The sequence below is a fragment of the Jaculus jaculus genome, chromosome 6 (assembly GCF_020740685.1).
Source record: "Jaculus jaculus isolate mJacJac1 chromosome 6, mJacJac1.mat.Y.cur, whole genome shotgun sequence".
Taxonomy (NCBI): Eukaryota; Metazoa; Chordata; class Mammalia; order Rodentia; family Dipodidae; genus Jaculus; species Jaculus jaculus.
Window position 1 is genome coordinate 106,193,205 of NC_059107.1, and position 22,475 is coordinate 106,215,679.

Consider the following 22,475-nt stretch of genomic DNA (forward strand, 5'->3'; position numbering starts at 1 on the left):
TGTTTTTCTTTGAAAGAGCAAGGATTTTACCTTAATTTTATACTCCATAATATTTTACAGACTGCAGCTGGAAATATAATTAACATGCTTTGGCAGCTAATGGAAAATAGTCTTGAAGAACTTAAACTACTTCAAACAGTTCTTGTTCTTTTAACAACTAATACAGTAGTTCATGATGAAGCACTTTCTAAGGTAAGGCACATGTTTGTTAGTTTATAAATTCTTTGAGATAGTACACTGATGAAAAAGTGTGACACCATTTGAACTAAAAGCAGCTAAGTTTCCTGTAACTGTCGTAATGATCAAGATTGTAATTTAATACACATCAGTGCCCTTTTCATTCCAGATTTGAGGGAATTGTGTTAGGTTGTTTAAAGAGTCATGGGCTGTTGATGAGTATAATTATGAATAATAAATAGAAATACAGAAGAATAGGAATAGAGGACGAGGAAAGAAAATGTGTTGTCGGGCCGGGGAGATGGGTCAGTGGTTAAACATGCTTGCTTGCAAAACCTGCTGGCCCAGGTTAAATTACCCTGTACCCATGTAAAGCCGGGCACACATTTGGAGTGTGTGTCTACAGTTGATTTGCAGTGTCCTGGTACACTCATACTCTTTTCTCTCTCAAATAAATAAAAAGTATAAATATTAAAATAAAAAGAAAACATGTTGTATTGCCTTGGATATTTTATATTGTCTATGATAGGTCTTGCTTTCTTGTATTATAAAAATAATTCCAGGGCTGGAGGGATAGCTTAGCAGTTAAGGTATTTGCCTGCAAAGCCAAAGGAACTAGGTTTGATTCCCCAGGACCCATGTTAGCCAGATGCATAAGGGGGTGCAAACATAGGGAGTTGGTTTGCAGTGACTGGAGGCCCTGGCAAAAAAAAGTAAAAAAAAAAAATAATAATAATAATTGCAGGGGGCTGGAGAGATGGCTTAATGGTTAAGGCACTTGCCTGTGAAGCTTAAGGAACCAAGTTTGATTCTCCACGTCCCATGTAAACCAGATGCTCATGGTGGCGCATGCATCTGGAGTTTGTTTGCAGTAGCTAAAGGCCCTGATTTGCCCATTCTTTCTCTCTGTCTCCCCCCCTCTCTTTGTCTCAAAAATAAATTTAAAAAATAAATAATTCCAGGGCTGGAAACATGGCTTAGTGGTTAAAGCATTTTAAGTACCCATGTTCCACTCTCCATGTCTCATAAGCTAGATGCACAAGGTGACTCAAGTGCAAGATACCCCCTTCTCCAAAAAAAATTAAAAAATATAAAAAAACAAGAAAAGATTTTCACATGTGTGCATTGTGTAAATAAACCCAACAGTTCAAGCCTGCCTCTTTAAGTGGGTAAAAAAAGTCTCTTTTAATCATTTGTACTGGATAATGCTTCCTAAATTATATCTGTGCTTTTATTTTTTCTCTCTTTCTGGAAAATTTCTGTTCTGCTATGCATTTACATGTTTAAAAGTTTTTTGTAAACTTTGAAATACTCCTAAGGGAAAAAAAGTAGTCTTTAACTTATAAAGGAATGTTCTGGACTTCCACTAGTAGTTTTATTATAATAATTAGGCTCTTAAGCATGAATAAGCCTACAAAGATTTCATTACATTATACATCTCATTGTAATCTTTTCTATTCACGTGATGTTCTTGTAATGGCAGATACTCTTTTTAGCTCATTTCTCCTGTTGCATCCTTACACATTTTATATACACATTGTTGTGTACAGTTGCATTTGTATTTTAACTATTAAATCATTCTTCTGATACATGTATTTTATATTTTTATGAAAGGGGTGTGGAGATACTTCTCTTGTTAAAAGGCTTGCTGTGCAAACTTGATGAATGGATTTCAGATACCTAGAATCCATGTGAAGTTGGAACCAATGTATATAAGTAGCCTACTTGTCTCTAATACCGATTCACGTATGGCCATGAGAAGCAGAAGCAGGATAATCTCAAAACTCATGGGCCAGGCTTGCATTTGCAACAGCAAACAAGAGAGACCCCATCTCAAGCAAGTTGAAAGGCAAAGATTGACACCCCAAGGTTGTTCCCTGACCACACACATGCAATGTCATGCACGCACACACACATACATGCCATTTTCATAAAAGGCTATCAGATGACTTAAGTAAATAAAAACTAATTACAGGATTTATTTTGGTATGCTAGATAATTGAAAATAAAATATTTGGAAAAGTCAAATATAAAGAAATAATAGAAAATTAAGCAATATGAAAGTTTCTGTATAACTATATAATGTGTCTTTATGTTGAAATTTAAGGGCAATAGTGATATCAAAGGCTAGTTTCCTTTAGCATTTCAATATAATTAAGTTCATAAGCCTAGAATCTAAATTACTTTTATGTGTTTTTCCCCCCAAGAATAACCTATTTTCAAATTATAAAACTTTTTTTAAAATTTATATTAACATTTTCCATGATTATAAAATATATCCCATGGTAATTCCCTCTCTCCCCACACCCACACTTTCCCATTTGAAATTCCATTCTCCATCATATTACCTCCCCATTACAATCATTGTAATTACATATATACAATATCAACCTATTAAGTATCCTCTTCCCTTCCTTTCTGTACCCTTTATGTCTCCTTTTTACCTTACTGGCCTCTGCTACTAAGTATTTTCCTTCTCACGCAGAAGCCCAGTCATCTGTAGCTAGGATCCACATATGAGAGAGAACATGTGGCGCTTGGCTTTCTGGGCCTGGGTTACCTCACTTACTATAATACTTTCCAGGTCCATCCATTTTTCTGCAAATTTCATAACTTCATTTTTCTTTACTGCTGAGTAGAAGAACTCCATTGTATAAATGTACCACATCTTCATTATCCACTCATCTGTTGAGGGACATCTAGGCTGGTTCCATTTCCCACCTATTATCAAATTATAAAACTTTTAGAAGTAAACAATCTTTGTGACATTGGGTACACAATTTTTTAATTTATTTGAGGGTGTCAGAGAAAGAGGCAGATAGAAAGAAAGAGAATGGGCACGTCAGGGCCTCTAGCTCCTGCAAACAAACTCCAGATACATGCACCACCTTGAGCATCTGGCTTATGTGGGTCCTGGGGATTTGAACCTGGGTCCTTTGGCTTTGCAGGCAAGTACTTTAACTACGAAGTCATCACTCCAGCCCCTCCCCCTACAAATATTTATTTCTTTAAAAAAATTTTTTTTGTTCATTTTTATTTATTTATTTGAGAGTGACAGAGAGAGAGAGAGAGAGAGAGAGAGAGAGGCAAATAGAGAGAGAGAGAGAGAATGGGTGCGCCAGGGCCTCCAGCCACTGCAAACAAACTCCAGATGCGTGTGCCCCCTTGTGCATCTGGCTAACATGGGTCCTGGGGAATTGAGCCTCGAACCGGGGTCCTCAGGCTTCACAGGCAGGCACTTAACCGCTAAACCATCTCTCTAGCCCCAAATATTTATTTCTTAGATACAAAAACTATGAGCCATAAAAGAAGACACAGAGTAAATGACTCATGTTTTGCTGCCAGAATTACTCTTTGGGGAATTGGCAGTTACATCTGTGACCCAGTCATTGTTATGCCTAGCTATTGATCCACACAAATGAAGACATATAGAGACCTATATGTGAATTTTCATGGCAGCTTTATTCAAAGTAGCACCAACCTAAAAACTGCCTGTATTTCCATCAGCAGATGAATTATTAAGCTTACTGATATCATGGAATCTCCTCAGTAGTAAAACAGGAACAAAGTACTGAAACACAGAATGCCATACACAGATTTCATAAGTATTTTAAGTGAAAGAAGCCATACACAAAAGAACCTATGCTAAATGAATCTGTTTTAATAAAAGTGTAAAAAAGTACTGGGTAGTCAATAGTGAAAATAATAAATAGTTGCCTTTGGCCCAAATAGGTGGGCTACAGAAGTACATGAGAAATGTTTTGGGGTAATGGAAACATTTTGTACCATGATTATTTTCATGGATTAGTGTCCCAGTCAATACTCATCAAAGTATTTTCTTTTAAGGACTACAATTTAATGTGTAGAAATTATACCTTAATAAGGTTGATTTTTGAAGAGAGAAAAAAGAATGTCCCCTTGTAAAAACAATATGATTTTATTTATCTGTTGATATGTTTAGCAGTTTTTATTATGCTTTTCCAGATGATTTAGTGATACTGCACACTTGAATGATTTAGTAGTTGTAAAGCAAGGCATTCTGGGGCATAGAACAGCATGATACATCAACCAGATTTTAAAAACTATATTTTAAATTATTTCAGCTAACCTTAGATCATTATATATTGACTGGAAATGAACTATTTTGAAATCTCAAGAATTTTAGTTTGGTAAAAAGTAGGACTTTAAATACCTACTTGTAATAACATCTAATTGGAGGCTATATATATTAAAGTTGGTATTCATGTTCTTTAATCTTGTTTCACACTAAACGAAAAAAACATTTTTTAGGCAATAGTTCTTTGTTTTCGACTACACTTCACAAAGGACAATATAACCAATAATACTGCTGCTGCTACAGTTCGTCAGGTTGTTACTGTTGTCTTTGAGAGGATGGTTGCTGAAGATGAGCGACACAAAGGTAATGTGATGAAGTGGTTTCCTTTTCACTGTGAGTGCTTTTACATGCATAATTTCCCTGTTATTTAGATGCAGCTTCTGCATTATGAACTAGTAATACATGAAAATAGAAAATTTTAACCTATGCTTATGTTGGAGCCATGCATGCTAGTGAGCATGTATAATCCTAGCACTCAAAGATTGAGGTGGGCTGGAGAGATGGCTTAGCAGTTAAGGCGCTTGACTTTGAAGCCTAAGAAACCATGTTTGACTCTCCAAATCCTACATAAGCTAGATGCACAAGGTGACATAAGCCACAAGGTCCCACATGCTCACAAAGGTGGCACGCATGTCTGGAGTTTGATTGTAGTGACTAGAGGGTCTGGTGTATCAATTCACCCCCCCTTCATTAGAAAGAAAAGGAAAAAAAAGATTGAGGCAGAAGGGCCACTGTCTTAAAAACAATACATATGTGTGTGCACATGTATGTATTATATGACAATTTATAAAAATCAGTTCCTTGGGCTTAGTTGGAGAGATGGCTTAGCAGCTAAGTTGCTTGCTTACGAAGCCTAAGGACCCAGGTTCAATTCTCCAGAACCCACATAAGCTAGAGGCACAAGGTAGTACATGCATCTGGAGTTTGTTTGCAGTGGCTTGAGGCCCTGTTATGCCCATTATCTTCTCCCTGCCAAGAAAAAAATTAATTAAAAAACAAGGTGTTTTTTTTTTTTTTTTTGAGATAGGGTCTCTCTCTAGCTCAGGCTGACCTGGAATTTACTCTATAATCTTAGGGTGACCTCAAATTCAACTTTAGTCCTCCTACCTCTGCCTCCTAAGTGCTGGGATTAAAGGCATACACCAACATGCCTGGCTCAAAAATCAAACTCCTAAATCAGTTCCTTTTTTTTTTTTTTAAATTAATTATTTATTTATTTAATTGAGAGCGACAGACACAGAGAGAAAGACAGATGGAGAGAGAGAGAATGGGCGCGCCAGGGCTTCCAGCCTCTGCAAACAAACTCCAGACGTGTGCGCCCCCTTGTGCATCTGGCTAACGTGGGACCTAGGGAACCGAGCCTCGAACCTGGGTCCTTAGGCTTCACAGGCAAGCGCTTAACTGCTAAGCCATCTCTCCAGCCCAAGTTCCATTTTTTTTTTTTTTTTTTGGAGGTAGAGTCTCTAGCCCAAGTTATTCTGGAAATCACTATGTAGTCTCAGGGTGGTGTCTGCCTCCTGAGTGCTGGGTCTAAAGGTGTGCACTACCATGCCCATCTGACTTCCTACTATTTTTATCACTCTTAAGAAGTACTGTTCATTTTCCATATTTATTTCTAATGTGTGAATAATCTTAAATTGGATACAATTAATAGTTGGATTATATGGTATAAATATTCTGTAATTTAATGACTAGTCTCCTATTGGATACTTGCCTGTTTGATATTTTGGAACTGTTTCTAGTGTCAATCTACATGTATTTTTTTTCCTATTTGAATAATTTCTTTTTTTTTTTTCCCCCAAGGTACATGTCACTGTAGCTCAAGCTAACCTGAAATTCACTATGTAGTCTCAGGGTGGCCTTGAACTCTTGGTGATCCACCTACTTCAGCCTCCCAAGTGCTGGGATTAAAGGTGTGCACCATGCCGCCTTTCAGGATTAATTTCTAAGAGTAGGCTGCCCTAATGTGAACTTTTATCTATACCTATTAGAGATTATTAGTTAGTTGTATGTTGATCAGGAATATTTATATAACAATGAATCTTTTATATTTTCTTTTTTTTTCCAAGGTAGGATCTCACTGTAGCCCACGCTGACCTGGAATTCACTATGGAGTCTTAAGGTGGTTTCGAACTCACGACAATCCTCCTACCTCTGCCTACCGAGTGCTGGGATTAAAGGCGTGGGCCACCATGCCTGGCAGATTTTTATATTTTTAATCCCCTTGTTATAATTTAAAGTATTCTGTTTGTGATTCAAAAAGAAATCTTGGGCTAGGGAGATGGCTCAGCTGTTAAAAGTGCTTGCTTGTAAAGGCTGTTTGGGTTCTAGTCCTCATTATCCATATAAAGCCAGATGCACAAAGTGGTGAATATGTTGTTTGTTTGTACAACAAGAGGCACTGGTGTGTGCCCATGGTGTCTCTCTTTCTAGCAAATATTACACAAAACAATTTTATTTTAATATTAAATGGGATCATCAGGGCCTCAAGCTACTACATATAAACTCTACATGCATGCAGCATTTTGTGCATCTGGCTTTATGTGGGTACTGGGGAATCAAACCCAGGTTGTTAGACTCTGCAGGCAAGTCACTTAACCACTGAGCCATCTCTCAAGCCCCATAAAATATATTTTTTTAATTATTATAAATTAAACATGGATAAGTTTTTGTTTTCTCATATGCTGAAATAAATCTCTTTTTTTTTTAAGTGGGTGGATTTTACTAACTCTTACACAATATTTTGTCTTCTGGTTTGTTGAAGCAGTAAGTCAGACAACACTTGACACAGTAATGTATGTCAAAGCAGCTTGCCATAAAACCCCCAGCCCCACACTTACCAGGACACTCTTGACGAAAGTGACTATTTTACCATTTTTATCCACCTTAAAATATGTCAGAATAGCCAACTGACCATTCTTTCTCTTGTGCTTATTTTTCTTGGGAGTGGTGTAAGAGTTCTTTTTTAGCACCACCACGAAGTCTCAGCACAAGATGAAGAGTGGACTCCTTTTGAATGTTGTAGTCAGACAAAGGACGCCCATCTTCCTAGTGCTTACCAGCAAAGATCAGCCTCTGCTGATTAGGGGGAATTTCTTTCTTATCCTGGATCTTGGCCTTTACATTTTCTGTAGTGTCTGAGGGTTTAGCCTCGAGCGTGATGGTCTTCCCCATAAGGGTTTTCACAAAAATCTGCATCGTGGCGGCAGCCCCACTGCAGATGGCAGATTGGAAAGCTAAAATAAATCTTGATTACTTGTCAAAACCAGAAGAAAGGAAAGGAAAGAGAAAGTAGAAGAGGGGAAGGGAGTGGAGAGGAGAAGAGGAGGAGAAAGGAAAGGAAAAGAAAAGATAATGGAAAGGAAGGAAGACCTGTCAGAGATGTTTTGACATGTTATAAATTTCCAGTATTTGTTGGAAACTTTTTTCAGAAATTGTTATTGGATGAAAAATTTTTCCCATGATCTCTTGGAATGATTCAAGAGTACTATGGTTATTATTCACATTTTTATACCCTCCAATAGTTTATCATTTTTGTGATTTTTAAAAAATTTTTTTTATTTTTCAGTGTAGGATCTGGTCTCTCTCTCTAACCCAGGTTGACCTGAAATTCACTGTGTAGTTTCAGAGTGGCCTCAAATTCACAGTGATCCTCCTACCTCCTTCTCTAGAGTACTGGGATTAAAGATGTGCACCACCGGGCTGGAGAGATGGCTTAGCGGTTAAGCGCTTGCCTGTGAAGCCTAAGGACTCCGGTTCGAGGCTCAGTTCCCCAGGTCCCACGTTAGCCAGATGCACAAGGGGGCGCACGCGTCTGGAGTTCGTTTGCAGAGGCTGGAAGCCCTGGCGCGCCCATCCTCTCTCTCTCCCTCTGTCTTTCTCTCTGTGTCTGTCGCTCTCAAATAAATAAATTTTTAAAAAAAAGATGTGCACCACCATGACCAGTTCATTTCTCTAAATTTTGATATTATATGCTTAATAATTTAAATTGATTTTATGGCAATACTGGTAATAACGAGCAATCTCTAGAAAGTAATGGTAATTGTGGTTAATCGAATAATTAATTTGTGTTTTCTGATATTGACTCTTAGATTTTTCAATTAGGTCAGCCATTCTTAACTGTTTGTTAACAGTGTTTCCACTGACTTTGGGATATGATTTTCCTGTGTTTTCTTTTGGGGTGAAGACATAAGTAGATGAAAATTCTAGTAGTTTGAAATGGCAGGCAGTTACTCAAAAATTTTAAAAGTAGGACAGTTTACCAGTTCAAATATCTCACACATTTTTAACCTCTGTGTATTTCCTGGATTGATATTTTTTGCTACTTTTATCTGGTCGCTGATATGCCATTTGATACTTTCTAAGAAGATAAAAATACTTAGAACCCCTTTCTTTTCAAGTAGTTACTGAATGAACATTTATGTAAAATGGACTTTCATAATTTACAGAGAATGTTATCTTTTTAAAAATATTTATTTTTATTTACTAGAGGAGATAGGTAGATAGGTTTAGGCAGAGAGAATGGGCACACCAGGGCCTCTAGCCACTGCAAAAGAACTCCAGATACATGTGCCACCTTGTGCATCTGGCTTACGTGGGACCTGGAGAGTCAAACCTGGATCCTTAGTCTTTGCAGACAAGCACTTTGACTGCTAAGCCACCTCTCCAGTCCCTCCCCACCTTTTTTTTTTTTTAAATTAGTAATGAAATACTGAGTAGGGAATCTTCATTGTAGTTGAATCTTAGCTCATGACTGTAACTGACAGTAATAATGGTAGAGCAAACAGTTCATTCTTTTTAAGATGAGACTGCAGAATATTAACCATGTGGTTAACTTTTATGTTTGACTTTTAAGACACATTCAAAGATCATGTGAGAAAAAGGGTGTTATATTAGAAACTGGGAAAATCAAATGTATGGGCAAAGATACTAAGCTTATTGAAGTAAATGTAAGATATGAAGAGCAATTTTATTTTTTGGCATTTTTGGAGAAAAACATCTTTTTATTTTGGAAATAGTTCTGAAATTACTAGTTTAAAGCATTCTAAAATGTATATATTCAAACAGAATATGTGATGTATTAAAGGCCATTATGAATCCTACGACTTCTCTTTTGACTACAGATATACAACCACCAGTATTAGTCCAAGGTAATAGTAACAGAAGATCTGTCAGCACCCTCAAACCTTGTGCCAAAGATGCCTATATGCTCTTCCAGGTATGCCAGTAGATAACAGTAATGTCTATTGTAGATTGTAGCTTTGTGTGCATTTTTGATTTTAGAAGTTATGTTTATTTAACTTTCCATGTTAAAATATATAAAAAGTAGTATTAGAATAGTTCCAAAGATTGAAGAACATACTCTACATTTATTGTTGAGCTAATTAATATGATAACATTTTATGACACAATTTAAAGTAAAATCAAACCTAGAACTGGAAAAATTGGTGTGCTAGGGATGACTAGTCATACAGAAATGTTCCTTGAACAAGGAAAAAGGGTCTATTTAGTATAATTTGAAACACAAGTACCTGTTTTTTATACTAGTTGGTATAAATCATTTTAAAGACAGTAAGATTAAAAGGTTTATTAAAAGGCAATGAATCATTTATCTGTCTGCTCTGTATTCTCGTGTTTATAATTCTACAAGAGTTTTCTTATGTAAGATATCAGGATTTCATTCCTGTTGCCAACTTTCTAAACAAGAAAGGGTATGTTGTGACTGATGGATGCTAAGCTTTGAAAAGCTTCTCTTATCACAGCACTTGAAATTGATTGATTGTCTGCCTTGCTTTCCCAGGACCTTTGTCAGTTGGTTAATGCTGATGCTCCTTACTGGCTGGTAGGAATGACAGAAATGACGAGGACATTTGGCCTTGAGTTGCTGGAGTCAGTCCTCAATGATTTTCCACAAGTCTTTTTACAAGTAAGCAAATTAATGTTACCTGGTAACAAAATTAATCTTTTTTTGTCCAGATAATTTTCAGAGAAGCAGCCTACACATTATTTTTTTCCATACTAGAAGATGAAATGACATAGACTTGGGCTGTAGACATAACTTAGTAGAATATTTTTGTCTGGGGATTTGTGTTTTTTGTTTGTTGATTTTTCTTTTAAATTTATTTTTATTTAAGATGGGGGGGGAATGGACATGCCAGGGCCTTTAACCACTGCAGGTTTCCAGATGTGTGTGTCCCCCTTGTGTGCATATATGACATTGAACACTTGAATCACTGTACATTGGGCTCACATGGGACCTGGAGAGCATGAGTTCTTATGCTTCGCAGGCAAGCACCTTAACTGCTAAGGTATCTCTCCAGCCCTTGCTTATGTTTTGACGGGGTCTTACACTGCAGACTAGCCTTGAAAATAAGGTGTTCTCTTGCCTTAGCAGGAGTGTTGGGTTACAGACCAACATTAATTCAGTGTTACCTTTTTCTTTTGGTACTATATCCAGTATTTTGAAATTTCAACATTAGAAGAAATCTCTAGAGACATAGTTAGGTGTCTTCCTAAGTATAGCATTATAAATGTATGTGAGGTATTTTTATAATACCTAAAATCCTAAAGAAATTACATATTTTTATTATTATATATGCTGTTTCTTTGAATAACTTAAATGGCAGCAAGTAATCATTGTTTGTAAATGTATTGTGCAATACAAAAAATTCTAAAATGAACTTAATAAGGTAAGAAAAGAAAGTAAACATTCTATTTTACTTTTAAGAAGCTAAAGTCCAACATTGAGTGACTGATTTTTCACAAGGGTCTTCAGTAATTCACAGGTTATAACTTCAGTGTACAGCTTTTAACTACTAACCTAATGCCTACTGTCTCCCTTTCTAAGTAATCTATTTTGTCTTGTTTCTAGAAGATGTGTTGATTAAATGCCACAATCAATTGATCTTTTGGCCTGGAACTTAGCAGCTGAAATTATTTTTATATGATTCATTATTTTTAGTATACATTAGGTAATTATTGTTTTGGAGATAATGACTATTTACTGCTGAGTCCATTTCAGTACAAGAAGACAAACAGTAGTTAGATAAACTTGTCTAACATTCTTGTATAATGTGAGAGTCATAAAAGTTACCACTTTAAAAAAATATATTTTATTTTTTATTAGGCAGTGGTAGAGAGGCAGAGAGAGGGAGAGAGAGAGAATTGGTGCACCAGGGCCTCCAGCCACTGAAAATGAACTCCAGATGCATGTGCCACCTTGTGCATTTGGCTTACATGGGTCTTGCGGAATTGAACCAAGATCCTTTGGCTTTCCAGGCAAACACCTTAACCACTAAGACATCTCTGCAGCCCAGTTACCACTTTTTGACAACTGTCAACATTCTACATGCCAAATTTCTTACATCCCATATTCTCTATAATTTTTCCCAGAGGTCCGAGAAACACTAGTTATTCCTATTTTACACTTGGGAGAAGAGGCTTGTAAAGGGTTAAATAATTTGTCTAAAGTTTTATGAACTGTGATAAAGGATACTTGAACTTGGGTGGAGGTAGGAGGATCACCATGAGTTCCAGGCCAGTGTGAGACAACATAGTGAGTTCCAGGTCAGCCTGGGCTAGAGTGAAATTCTACCTAAAAAAAAAAAAGGGAGGGGGCTGGAGAGATGGCTTAGCAGTTAAGTGGTTGCCTGTGAAACCTAAGGACCCCTCCCCCCATTCGAGGTTGGATTCCCCAGGACCCACATTAGCCAGATGCACAATGGGGCTCACGCATCTGGAGCTCATTTGCAGTGACTTGAGGCCCTGGTGTGCCCATCCTCTCTCTCTCTCTCTCTCTCTCTCTCTCTTTCTGTCACTCTCAAATAAATAAAAATAAGAAAAAGTAAAATTGTATGACTTTGGAAAATAATATTTAAAAATAAAAGCCGGGCATGGTGGTGCATGCCTTTAATCCCAGCACTTGGGAAGCAGAGGTAGGAGGATCACCATGAGTTCTAGGCCACCCTGAGACTACATAGTGAATTCTGGGTCAGCCTGGACTAGAGTGAGACCCTACCTTGGAAAACTTTAAAAAAAAGCTACTTGAATTTATGTGGATCCAAATTTGAAATGTTTCTCCTCTTGCCCTCTGTTTTGTATTTATATTCTATGCCTCAACCATCATTCTTCAGAATATGTCTAACATCCAGTCAGTTCTTATGTTAGTTTCCTAACATCTTGCATATATCCCTGTCCTGCTCTGTTGTAATTATTTTGTCAGTCCACATTCAGAATGATCTTTCAAAAGAAGTCAGAACTTTCAGTCCATTGTGAAAGTGCTTTGGGCGAAGAGTCCATTTCTTTTTCTTTTAAAAATGTTTTTACGAGAGAGAGAGAGAGAGAGAGAGAGAGGGAGGGAGAGAGAGAGGGAGGGAAGGAGGGAGGGGGAGAGAGAGAGTGAGCGCGTGTGTGTGTGTGTGTGTGTGTGTGTGTGTATGTGTGTGTAGGTAGGCATGCATGCCAGAGCCTCTTGGTGCTGCAAACAAGTGCAAGATACATGTGCCACTTTATGCATCTGGCTTTACATGGGTACAGGAAAAATGCCCCTGTGCCAGACAGTGGCTCTTACCACTGAGCAATCTCCCCAGCCCTTGGTTCAGTCCTTTTTACCCAGTGTAAGAGGTGATTATGATTTATAAAACTTGACATAATTTAGTCTCACATTACTTGATCTTTTATCTCTTTACCTTCTTCCCATTGTCCTCATCCTTTAGCCACACTTATTTTTCTTTAGATGACCTCAAGGAGACTCCTGCCCCAGGGCCTTTGTCTTTTCTGTTTTCTTGATGGGGACAAATCTTCCACAACTATGTTGTATAAAATGGCAGCCTTTTTCTTTTTTTTTTTTTTAATGTCAGCACCTATGTCCTCCTTACTACCCTTTATTTTGTTGATAGCACTTATCACCTCCTCATAAATAATACATGCTTTAAACTTACTCTACCCCTAAAATTTATACTCTTAGTATTCTTACTATAATGCAGGAAGAATAGAATAATTGCATTAGTTCTACAAAATTTTCTTCAAACAATTTTCTTTTGTTCATAATTTACATATCTACCCCAAATTTAGGAGTCATTTATAATATGTTGACCTGTTTGTTGCATGCCAGTAATACAACAGTTAAATAAGGGGGTAGAGAGATGGTTCAGTGGTTAAGGTACATGCCTACAAAGCCTAACAACCCAGGTTTGATTCCCTAGTACCCATGTAAAGCCAAAGGCACATGCATCTGGAGTTCTTTGCAGTGGCTAGAGGCACTGGCATGCCCATTCTCTCCCTCTCTTCCCACTCCGCTTGTAAATAAACAAATAAAAATATGTTTAAAAATTAAATAAGACTGACAAAACCTTACTCTTAATGGCACTTAAAAGTTTTATGGGGAGTAGCCGGGCGTGGTGGCGCACGCCTCTAATCCCAGCACTTGGGAGGCAGAGGTAGGAGGATTGCCGTGAGTTCAAGGCCACCCTGAGACTACAGAGTTAAGTCCAGGTCAGCCTGGACCAGAGTGAGACCCTACCTCGAAAAACCAAAAAAAAAAAAAAAAAAAAGTTTTATGGGGAAAAAGGCTTAAGTGAGAGGTAAGACATGGTGAATGTTGTAAAGAAAAAATATTTTAAATATTTAAAATTTTAAAAATTTTAAAATGAAAGGCTGCAATATACCTCAGTGGTACACTGATTCTCTAGTATGCACAAGACCCTGGGTTTAATTCCCAAGCCACTCATGTAAGTTGAACACAAAAAGTGTCACAACTGTTTGGTGTCCTCTTAAAGCATCAAGAGGCCCTGCTGCTCCCATGGAGACACACACACACACACACACAACTAAAAAATAATGTAATCATGACCCAGACCTGCATACATTCTCAGAAGAGATTAGCACTGCTTGAGGCTTCCTCACAGAAGTTTCTTACTGCAATAGGGAGTGATTACTGCAGAAATGCATACTTGGCAAAATTACTGAGAATAGGTGACTGCTGTGTCCTCAGCCTCTAATGTGACATCTGAGCTACCTTCCAAAGTTAAGAGAACCTCCTGAAGAGTGGACAAAAAGGATGTAAGAGTAGGAGGATGGGGAGAGCAGGGCTACACAATGCTGTCACATTGTTATGACTTGGCCAATACACTCATGAAGCTGTGGTTTCCAGTACAAGATTGAGCATGTCACTATTTTACCATCACTGGGGGAAGGACATATGAAACCCCATGCCCCACAAAGTAGCTGATAACAGCTAATGGTGAAGCTGGGTGAAGGGAGTCAGGTTCATAAGTGGTATAGGCACTGGTAAGTTGCCCAGTAAATAACCTTCTACCTATGCTTATGCAACTCCTAATTCAATGAGTTAAAGAAAATGCATCATCTTTGGTGCCATTGTTTAGTTGTTTAAAGCCCCTGCCTAGTTAAAAGTAAAAAACAAGTGAACCGGGTATGGTGGCACACACTTTTAATCTCAGCTCTATACCTGTATGTATATAAAGAATTCAACTCTAAGCAATAAAATAAAAAAACAAAAATAAAAGAACCCATTCAATAAATGAGCTAGTAAAATGGACAGTTCTGCAATGATGACATGCAGGTAGCCAATAAACAGGAAAAAAAAAATCATTCTCACTATCCATCAGAGAAATGTAAGTTAAAGTTGCACTGAGATTCCATCTCTCCCCACTTAGAATGGTATTTACTAAGGAAACAAATCCTGGGCTGGAGAGATGGCTTAGCAGTTAAGTGCTTGCCTGTGAAGCCTAAGGACCCCGGTTCGAGGCTCAGTTCCCCAGGATCCATGTTAGCCAGATGCACAAGGGGGCGCATGCGTCTGGAGTTCGTTTGCAGTGGCTGGAAGCCCTGGCGTGCCCATTTTCTCTCTCTCTCTCTCTCTCTCTCTCTCTCTCTCTCTCTCTCTCTCTAACTGCCTCTTTCTCTCTCTGTCACTCTCAAATAAATAAATAAAAATATACAAAATCTTTTTTTAAAAAAAGAAAACAAATCCTGCTGTAGATGTGGACAAAAGGAAACCTTTCTTCATTGCTGGTAGGGTTGTAAACTATGCCAACCACTATAGTAATCACTGTGAAGGGTTCCCAGAGACCTGAAAATAGATCTACTGTATGACCCAGCTGTATTTACTCCTGGGTAGTTACCCAAAGGACTCCAAGTCTACATATCATAGAAACACTTGCTCATTGATGTTTATTGCAGTACCATCGACAATAGCTAAGTTATGGAACCACTTCGCTTCCAACAACAGAACTAAATAAAAATAATGTATATCTACATGCTATAGCCATACGGAAGATAAAGTTATGTTGAACTCAAGTAGTAATGATCATAGGTAATAAGTGAATGAAGCCATGTTTCCTCTCACTTCTGCTTCCTGGGTCTCTTAAAAAATATTTATTTATTTATTTACTTTTAAGATTGGGGGTGGAGGGCTAGAGAGATGGCTTAGCGGTTAAGCGCTTGCCTGTGAAGCCTAAGGACCCCAGTTCGAGGCTCGGTTCCCCAGGTCCCACGTTAGCCAGATGCACAAGGGGGCGCACGCGTCTGGAGTTCGTTTGCAGAGGCTGGAAGCCCTGGCGTGCCCATTCTCTCTATCTCCCTCTATCTGTCTTTCTCTCTGTGTCTGTCGCTCTCAAATAAATAAATTAAAAAAAATAAAAAAAAAAGATTGGGGGTGGAAGCTGGTGCGCTGGGGCATCAGCCACTGCAGTCAAACTCCAGGTGCTTGTGCCAAGTAGTGGGCACATGCAAGCTTGTGCTTGCCTCACCTTTGTGTGTGTGCATGGGTCCTTAGGCTTTGGAGGCAAGTGCCTTAACTGCTAAACCGTCTCTCCAGCCTTTATTTATTTATTTATTTATTTATTTATTTATTTATTTATTTATTTATTTATTTATTTATGAGAGAAAGAGAATAGCACACCAGGGCCTCCAGCCACTACAAATGAACTCCATATATGTCACCATGTGCATCTGGCTTATGTTGGTCCTGGGAAATTGAACGTTGTTCCTTTGGCTTTTGTAGGCAAGTTCCTTAACCACTAAGCCATCCCTCCAGTCCTTCCTGAGTTTTATCTAGATACATAAGTGATAATGGTATATAGGACATGAAAAATAGGCAAAACTTGGGAATAAAAGAGCTAAAAAGGGAAGTGAAAGAAAGAAGAAGGTAGAGGGTTATGAGTTTGGGATATGCTCAATGTACAATATATACTCTATAAAAAAATGTCCTCTGGGGGTTGAAGTTAAAGCTGTTGGTCTAGGTTCGATTCTCCAGTACCCACATTACCCCAGATGCACAAAGTGGTGCGTGCATCTGGAGTTTGTTTGCAGGGGCAAGAGGTTGTGGTGAGTTAATTCTCTTCTCTCAAGTAAATATTTTTAAATTAAAAGTAATAACATTTTTCTTATGCTTCATTGTACTTCTTTTGTACATTTAGTACACAATGAATTTTTTTGATGTGCTTAATACATTTTATTTGGCAAGTCAAAGAAATTGACAGAAGTGAGTAGATTTCAATTCACTTTGTATGGTAAGAATTAAAAAAACATTAAAATATATGAACATTAAAAGGATATGTGGGGCTGGAGAGATGGCTTAGCGGTTAAGCGCTTGCCTGTGAAGCCTAAAGACCCAGGTTCGAGGCTTGGTTCCCCAGGTCCCACGTTAGCCAGATGCACAAGGGGGCGCACGCGTCTGGAGTTCATTTGCAGAGGCTAGAAGCCCTGGCACGCCCATTCTCTCTCTCTCCCTCTATCTGTCTTTCTCTATGTGTCTGTCGCTTTCAAATAAATAAATAAATAATTAAAAAAAAAGGATATGTGTCAGAATTTCACAATGATTAACTTACCTATAAGAAATCAGCTTAGTGAAGACTTTCATTTTTATTATTTTACTTATTTGTATTTTCTGTGTTTAAAAAGAAATGGATTGGAGAGCTGGCTCAGCAGTTAAAGTTGCATGCTTGCAATGCCTGTCACCAAAGTTTAACTCCTCATTTTAAGCCACATGCACAAAGTGACACATGCATTTGGAGTTCTTTTGAAGCAGTAAGAGGCCCTGCCTATTCTCATTCTCTGTTTACAAATAAGGAAAAAGGAAAAGTACATTGAATGAGCAAATAAGTTGTCCTGTGGCATGTTTTACTTTTTTGTAAGATTAATTAGGTGGGATGATTTTTAGCATTCTTTCATAGTTTCAATGAAATTTAGATAATAAGACAACAAAACAAAGGGCTGGAGTGATGACTTAGCCATTAAGGTGTTTGCCTGCAAAGCCAAAGGATCCTGTTTTGATTAGGATCCACATAAGCCAGATGCACATGTGTCTACAGTTCATTTGCAGTGGCTGGAGGCCCTGGTGTACTCATTCCCTCCCTCTCTCACTCTCTGCTGCTTTCTCTCTCAAATAACTAAATTAAAAATATTTAAAAAACAAAATGTTAGCACTTAATCCACAAATGTAAACTGGGTCTTATATTGTCACTGAAATGAGATGATTTTTAGCTAAAATATATGGGGTTTAACAAGAAAGCCTTTCTTCTTAATAGACCATTACTTTAAATGAAATTTTAGTATTCTTCTTTTAAACTTTTTTTTATTGGTTATTTATTTGCAAGCAGAAAGAGAGAGAGGGAATGGGCGAGAGAATGATATGTCATGGCCTCTTGCTACTGCAAACAAACTTTAGAAACATTGTGCTTTGTGCATCTGGCTTGATGTGAGTACTAGCGAACCAAATCCAGGCTTCAGGCTTTGCAACCAAGTGCTTTAAACCACTGAGCCATCTCCCCTTCCCGAAATTTTACTATTCTTTACCAAATTCTCCAACTTGTAAAATAATTGTGCTTATTTTTTCATTGGATGTCTTATCAGCTCATTGTGTTCTGTTTGAGCAGTCCAGGTAAAATGCAATTTTAAGTTAATAAATGTCTTCATGTGTGATGTTTTGCTTAGAATAGCATCAGTGAATTACATAATTAACTGTACCTTAATAATCAACATTTTACTCTTCCACTGTTTGTTTTAAGTGAGTTTTCTTGCATTAGTATAATCTGTTTTCTTTCTGATCTGTTTTCATTATCTATAGCCAACTAAAATCAAAGGTACTAGTAATAAGACACAGTCACTCAAGTTTTCTACTGAGCTATATCCTCCCGAGTTACTCACTTCTAAAATCATTTATGTTTCTTTTTCAAATGTATATTAATTTTTAAAACTTCAGATATTATCATTGTTTTTTTGTTTTTAGAAGGGCAGTGCGAATTTCAAAATTGTGTCTAAACTGTCAGATAATAAGATATATAGAAGTATTGGTACAAGCTAATTTTTTTTCTTTTTCTTTTTAGCATCAAGAATTTAGTTTCCTCCTCAAAGAAAGGGTTTGTCCTCTTGTGATAAAGCTCTTTTCTCCAAATATAAAATTCAGACAAGGGTCCAGCACTTCATCTTCCCCAGCCCCAGTTGAAAAACCCTATTTTCCTATCTGCATGCGCTTGCTGAGAGTCGTGTCTGTTCTGATCAAGCAGTTTTATAGCCTTCTGGTAAGTGCTTGTTTGCATACACGAGTGTGTATATAATTGTATGCATCGTGTTGGTTTTCTGTCTGATAAAATACCTGACATAATGACTTAAAGAAAAACATGTTGGCTCATGTTTTCAGAGGTTTTAGTCCATGTTCAGCTCCATTGCTTTTGGACAGAGGCCAGGTAGAAACATCAGGATAGTGGAAACATATAATAAAAGCTGCTTACTTCATGGTGGCTAGGAACAGAGGGGGCACACCTGTGTTTGGAGGCAAATTTTCATTGTACTTGGGTCCCCAACTTATTGGAGGTACCATCCATATTTTGAGTAGGTTTCCCAAACCCTTTGTTAATCCTCAGGGTATGCCCTCACAGATACACTCAAAGGTGAGCCTTATTAACGTTCTAGGTGTTTCTTATCAACCTGATAGTGGAAATTAACCATCACCTGGTTTTTATATACGGATAAAACACATGTCAGTATATGGTATGGATTTTAGTTGTATATGGCAGAGAAAGGATACAGTGACACAAGTACAATTTTTTAAAATATTTATGTGGGAGGGAAAAAGGCAAATAGAGAGACAAAATGGGTGAACCAGGGCCTCTAGGTACTGTAAATGAACTCCAGGTACATGTGCCATCTTGTGCATCTGGCTTATGTGGGTACCAGGGAATCAAACTTGGGCTTCACAGGCAAGCATCTTAACCACTAAGACATCTCTCTAGCCCACTAGTACAATTTTTGAGTTTATTGCCTTGCATCTTAATAAGCCACTGGCTCTTTTAATTGCTATTGTGTCACAGATCAAATGTCAGTACACTGAAAGTGACAAATGATTTTGCAGTGTTATGAAAATATTACTGAACTCACATGTTCCATTAAATGGTCTCAAGTAGCTCCTAGGGGTCTAGTTGTCACACTTGCAGAGATACTGCCTTAGAGAATCATGTCGTCCCACAGCTTTCACCAGTTTATTTCTTTCAAATTGCTTATAGTGAAGGTAACTAATCTTCAAAGTGTAGTGACCTTGAGTAAATAGAGGAAATGAAGTTATCACATTTATCCAAGTTCAGATATATGAAATTGGAATATTTCCTACACTTCCTTCTTTTTATCATCTGAGCTAGGTACTTCTCTGTCTTTTAACCACTGTCCAGATATTTTTAAAAAAAATTTAGAACTTACTATTTTAAGTGGCTAGCATATCTCTTCCGTGATTGATCCACTATTTTTACAAAAAGTGCTGTGAAATTGAATGATCCAACTTAATTTTATATGTCTTTATTAATATTTCTCTAGAAAAAGATCCTATCACTAACAAGTCCCTTAGCTGTAATGTTGTTAACAAAGTTCCCAACAACTAGACTCCTGTGTGTGCAGGTTCTGTGGCACTGTTCATCAGCTTCTTCCAGCTGGTAGCTGCAGTGTGTATGTGACTCTTGTCAAGCAACTGTCTGATATAATGAATAGAATTTCCACCTGAAAATTTAAATTTTTACACATACATATTTTCGTGCAGTCCAGGCTAGCTTGGAATGAACTCACTGTATAGCTGAGGATGACCTTGAACTATTCCTCCCACCTCTACTTCCCAAGTGCTTAGTTTTTACACATGAGCTGTCACGCACGGTACTTTGAGTAAACTTAAGCCATCATTTGTCTTGACTATTTTCTAGTACCAGAGTATTCTAGGAATTCAAAAAATTCATTAGCTTTCATGTTGGTATAGAGGAGTTAAAAAATATCTTTGTGACATAAATATTGGACTCAGGTCATAGATACTGCTCATTTCTGTTTCTCAGTGGGTGAAACTTGTTGGGAGGAAAATCTTAACATAGTCCTGGTAGGAGCCCTCCACTGAGGCCCTTGAGGCCCAGTAATGACGTCACCACTATAGCTTTCACATATGGCCAGAAGAGTTGAAGGGAGAACAGACTTCAGATCTCAGAAGAGAGGCTCTTTTACCTAAATTAGAAGATTTTAGTGACTGTCATGTGAATTAAAGTAATAAATTTATTTGTCTTGCTACTATACTGTCTTAGATAAAAAATGGTACTGATCTTCAAGGCAAGTTTTATTGTATTATTATTTTCTTTGGCTATGTTATACTTGATATTTTTGGATTCAGAGTCTAGAGTGCTTACCAGTATACCATGGAATGTATGCTTAATAGTTTTAAGAGCCTTCTTTAATTTTTTTTTCTTTATTTGAGAGAGAGGGGCAGATAGAGAATGGGTGCACCAGGGATTCCACCCACTGCAAACGAATTCCAGACTCACATGCTACCTTGTGCATCTGGCTTACGTGGGTCCTAGGTCCTTTGGCTTTGTAAGCAAGTGCTTTAACCACTAAGCCAGCTCTCCAGCTCCCTGAGGACCTATGTTTTCTTGCCTCAGAACCTAGCTGATAAGCCCCAAATTCTACCATGGCACTTCTCTGCAGTTCACACTCTACATCTGAGATTGTACATTTAGAAGGACATGTTAATTTACAAACTCTGCAGTGGAGAGATCTATTGCCCAATGATTCACTAGCATGGTTCTTTGTTTTTCAGTGTCCCCCTCCCACCAAGGAGAGAGCATACAGTTATTAAAAAAAAATTCATGCTCTTCATTTACATATCACTTCATATTTAAGGAATTTCTTTGCTTCTCTATCTCCCCCTCATTCTCTTGGAGAGATGTTTTTCTTTAATTTTCTTATTTGATTTCTCAGCAAAGCATGGGTAGTTTTGCCCTTGCCAGAAAGTCTACTTGGCTTTCTTGTCATCCACAGCATGGCTGGGTAAAGAAGCTGGGTCATCTGGTTGCTGGTACAGTTCTTCTCACTGTTTAAAACAGTTATAGACATCTGATCTATGATCTCCATAGTCTAAGCAGTCTAAGACTAAACTTTTTAAAAATTATTGTTCCTACTTATCTTCATGGTTATCCTACTTGGAAGCATTCATGAAAGATCCTGAAATCCTTTAGAAAACATGAACAGCTAGGCTTGAGGCTCAATCTTGAAGGCTATTATGCTTTCCACATTTCCTGCCCAGTTAATACCTCTCCCATTTTTGGAGTATTCTCAGCTAAAACATTCACTTAATTTGCTGTCCCTGGTATAGAGTGAAGCAAGACTCAGTTTGGTTTAGTAATCCCAAAGTCAGTTTATTTCCTATATTGCAGATTCTTTGACTAATAAAAAACAATCCATTCACCTTTACACTGGTTAGTTTTTGTTTGCATGTCATAAATACTGAATGCATTATTAAAGCTCTTTAGACACTATTGTATAAAGAAAATGCTAAGCACATACTCCATAGTAATAGCAATAGTGATAAATAATAAAGCAGTACTAGTGCCTGTTCTAAGTACTTCATATAATTTGCATCTGTCAACTACTATAGGTTTCCCCTTATTTTCCTTTCTTTTTTAGTTTTATGTTTTTTGAGATAGCAGCTCTAGTAGCCCAGATTGCCCTTGAACTTGCCATCCTGCTCTCTCACCTTCTTGCGTTCTGGGATTGAAAGTGGGTACTACCACACCAAACTGCCTCTTTGATTTTTAAACACAGAAATAAAATAAGGAAAACCTTCTGTAGTATTACTGAAGGGTAGAACATATACCTCTTAGTAGTTTGCATAATATATGCTAACTGGCAATTTGCAGGA

The 22,475-nt window shown here is 37.6% G+C and overlaps 1 protein-coding gene and 1 pseudogene across 5 annotated transcripts in view; one reads left to right on the forward strand and one right to left on the reverse strand.

Annotated features, from left to right (window-relative positions):
* The window catches only part of Mon2 (MON2 homolog, regulator of endosome-to-Golgi trafficking), a 125,377-nt gene that overhangs the window by 36,568 nt on the left and 66,334 nt on the right, over positions 1 to 22,475 (forward strand). For all 5 annotated transcript variants that reach the window (XM_004650045.2, XM_045151508.1, XM_004650046.3 and 2 more), the window contains 5 exons: positions 61 to 192; positions 4,468 to 4,597; positions 9,418 to 9,512; positions 10,095 to 10,220; positions 18,640 to 18,834. In XM_004650045.2, the coding sequence (XP_004650102.1) occupies positions 61 to 192; positions 4,468 to 4,597; positions 9,418 to 9,512; positions 10,095 to 10,220; positions 18,640 to 18,834 (678 nt within the window). The remainder of the gene's footprint in view (positions 1 to 60; positions 193 to 4,467; positions 4,598 to 9,417; positions 9,513 to 10,094; positions 10,221 to 18,639; positions 18,835 to 22,475) is intronic.
* Positions 7,019 to 7,492, reverse strand: LOC105943865 (annotated as a pseudogene).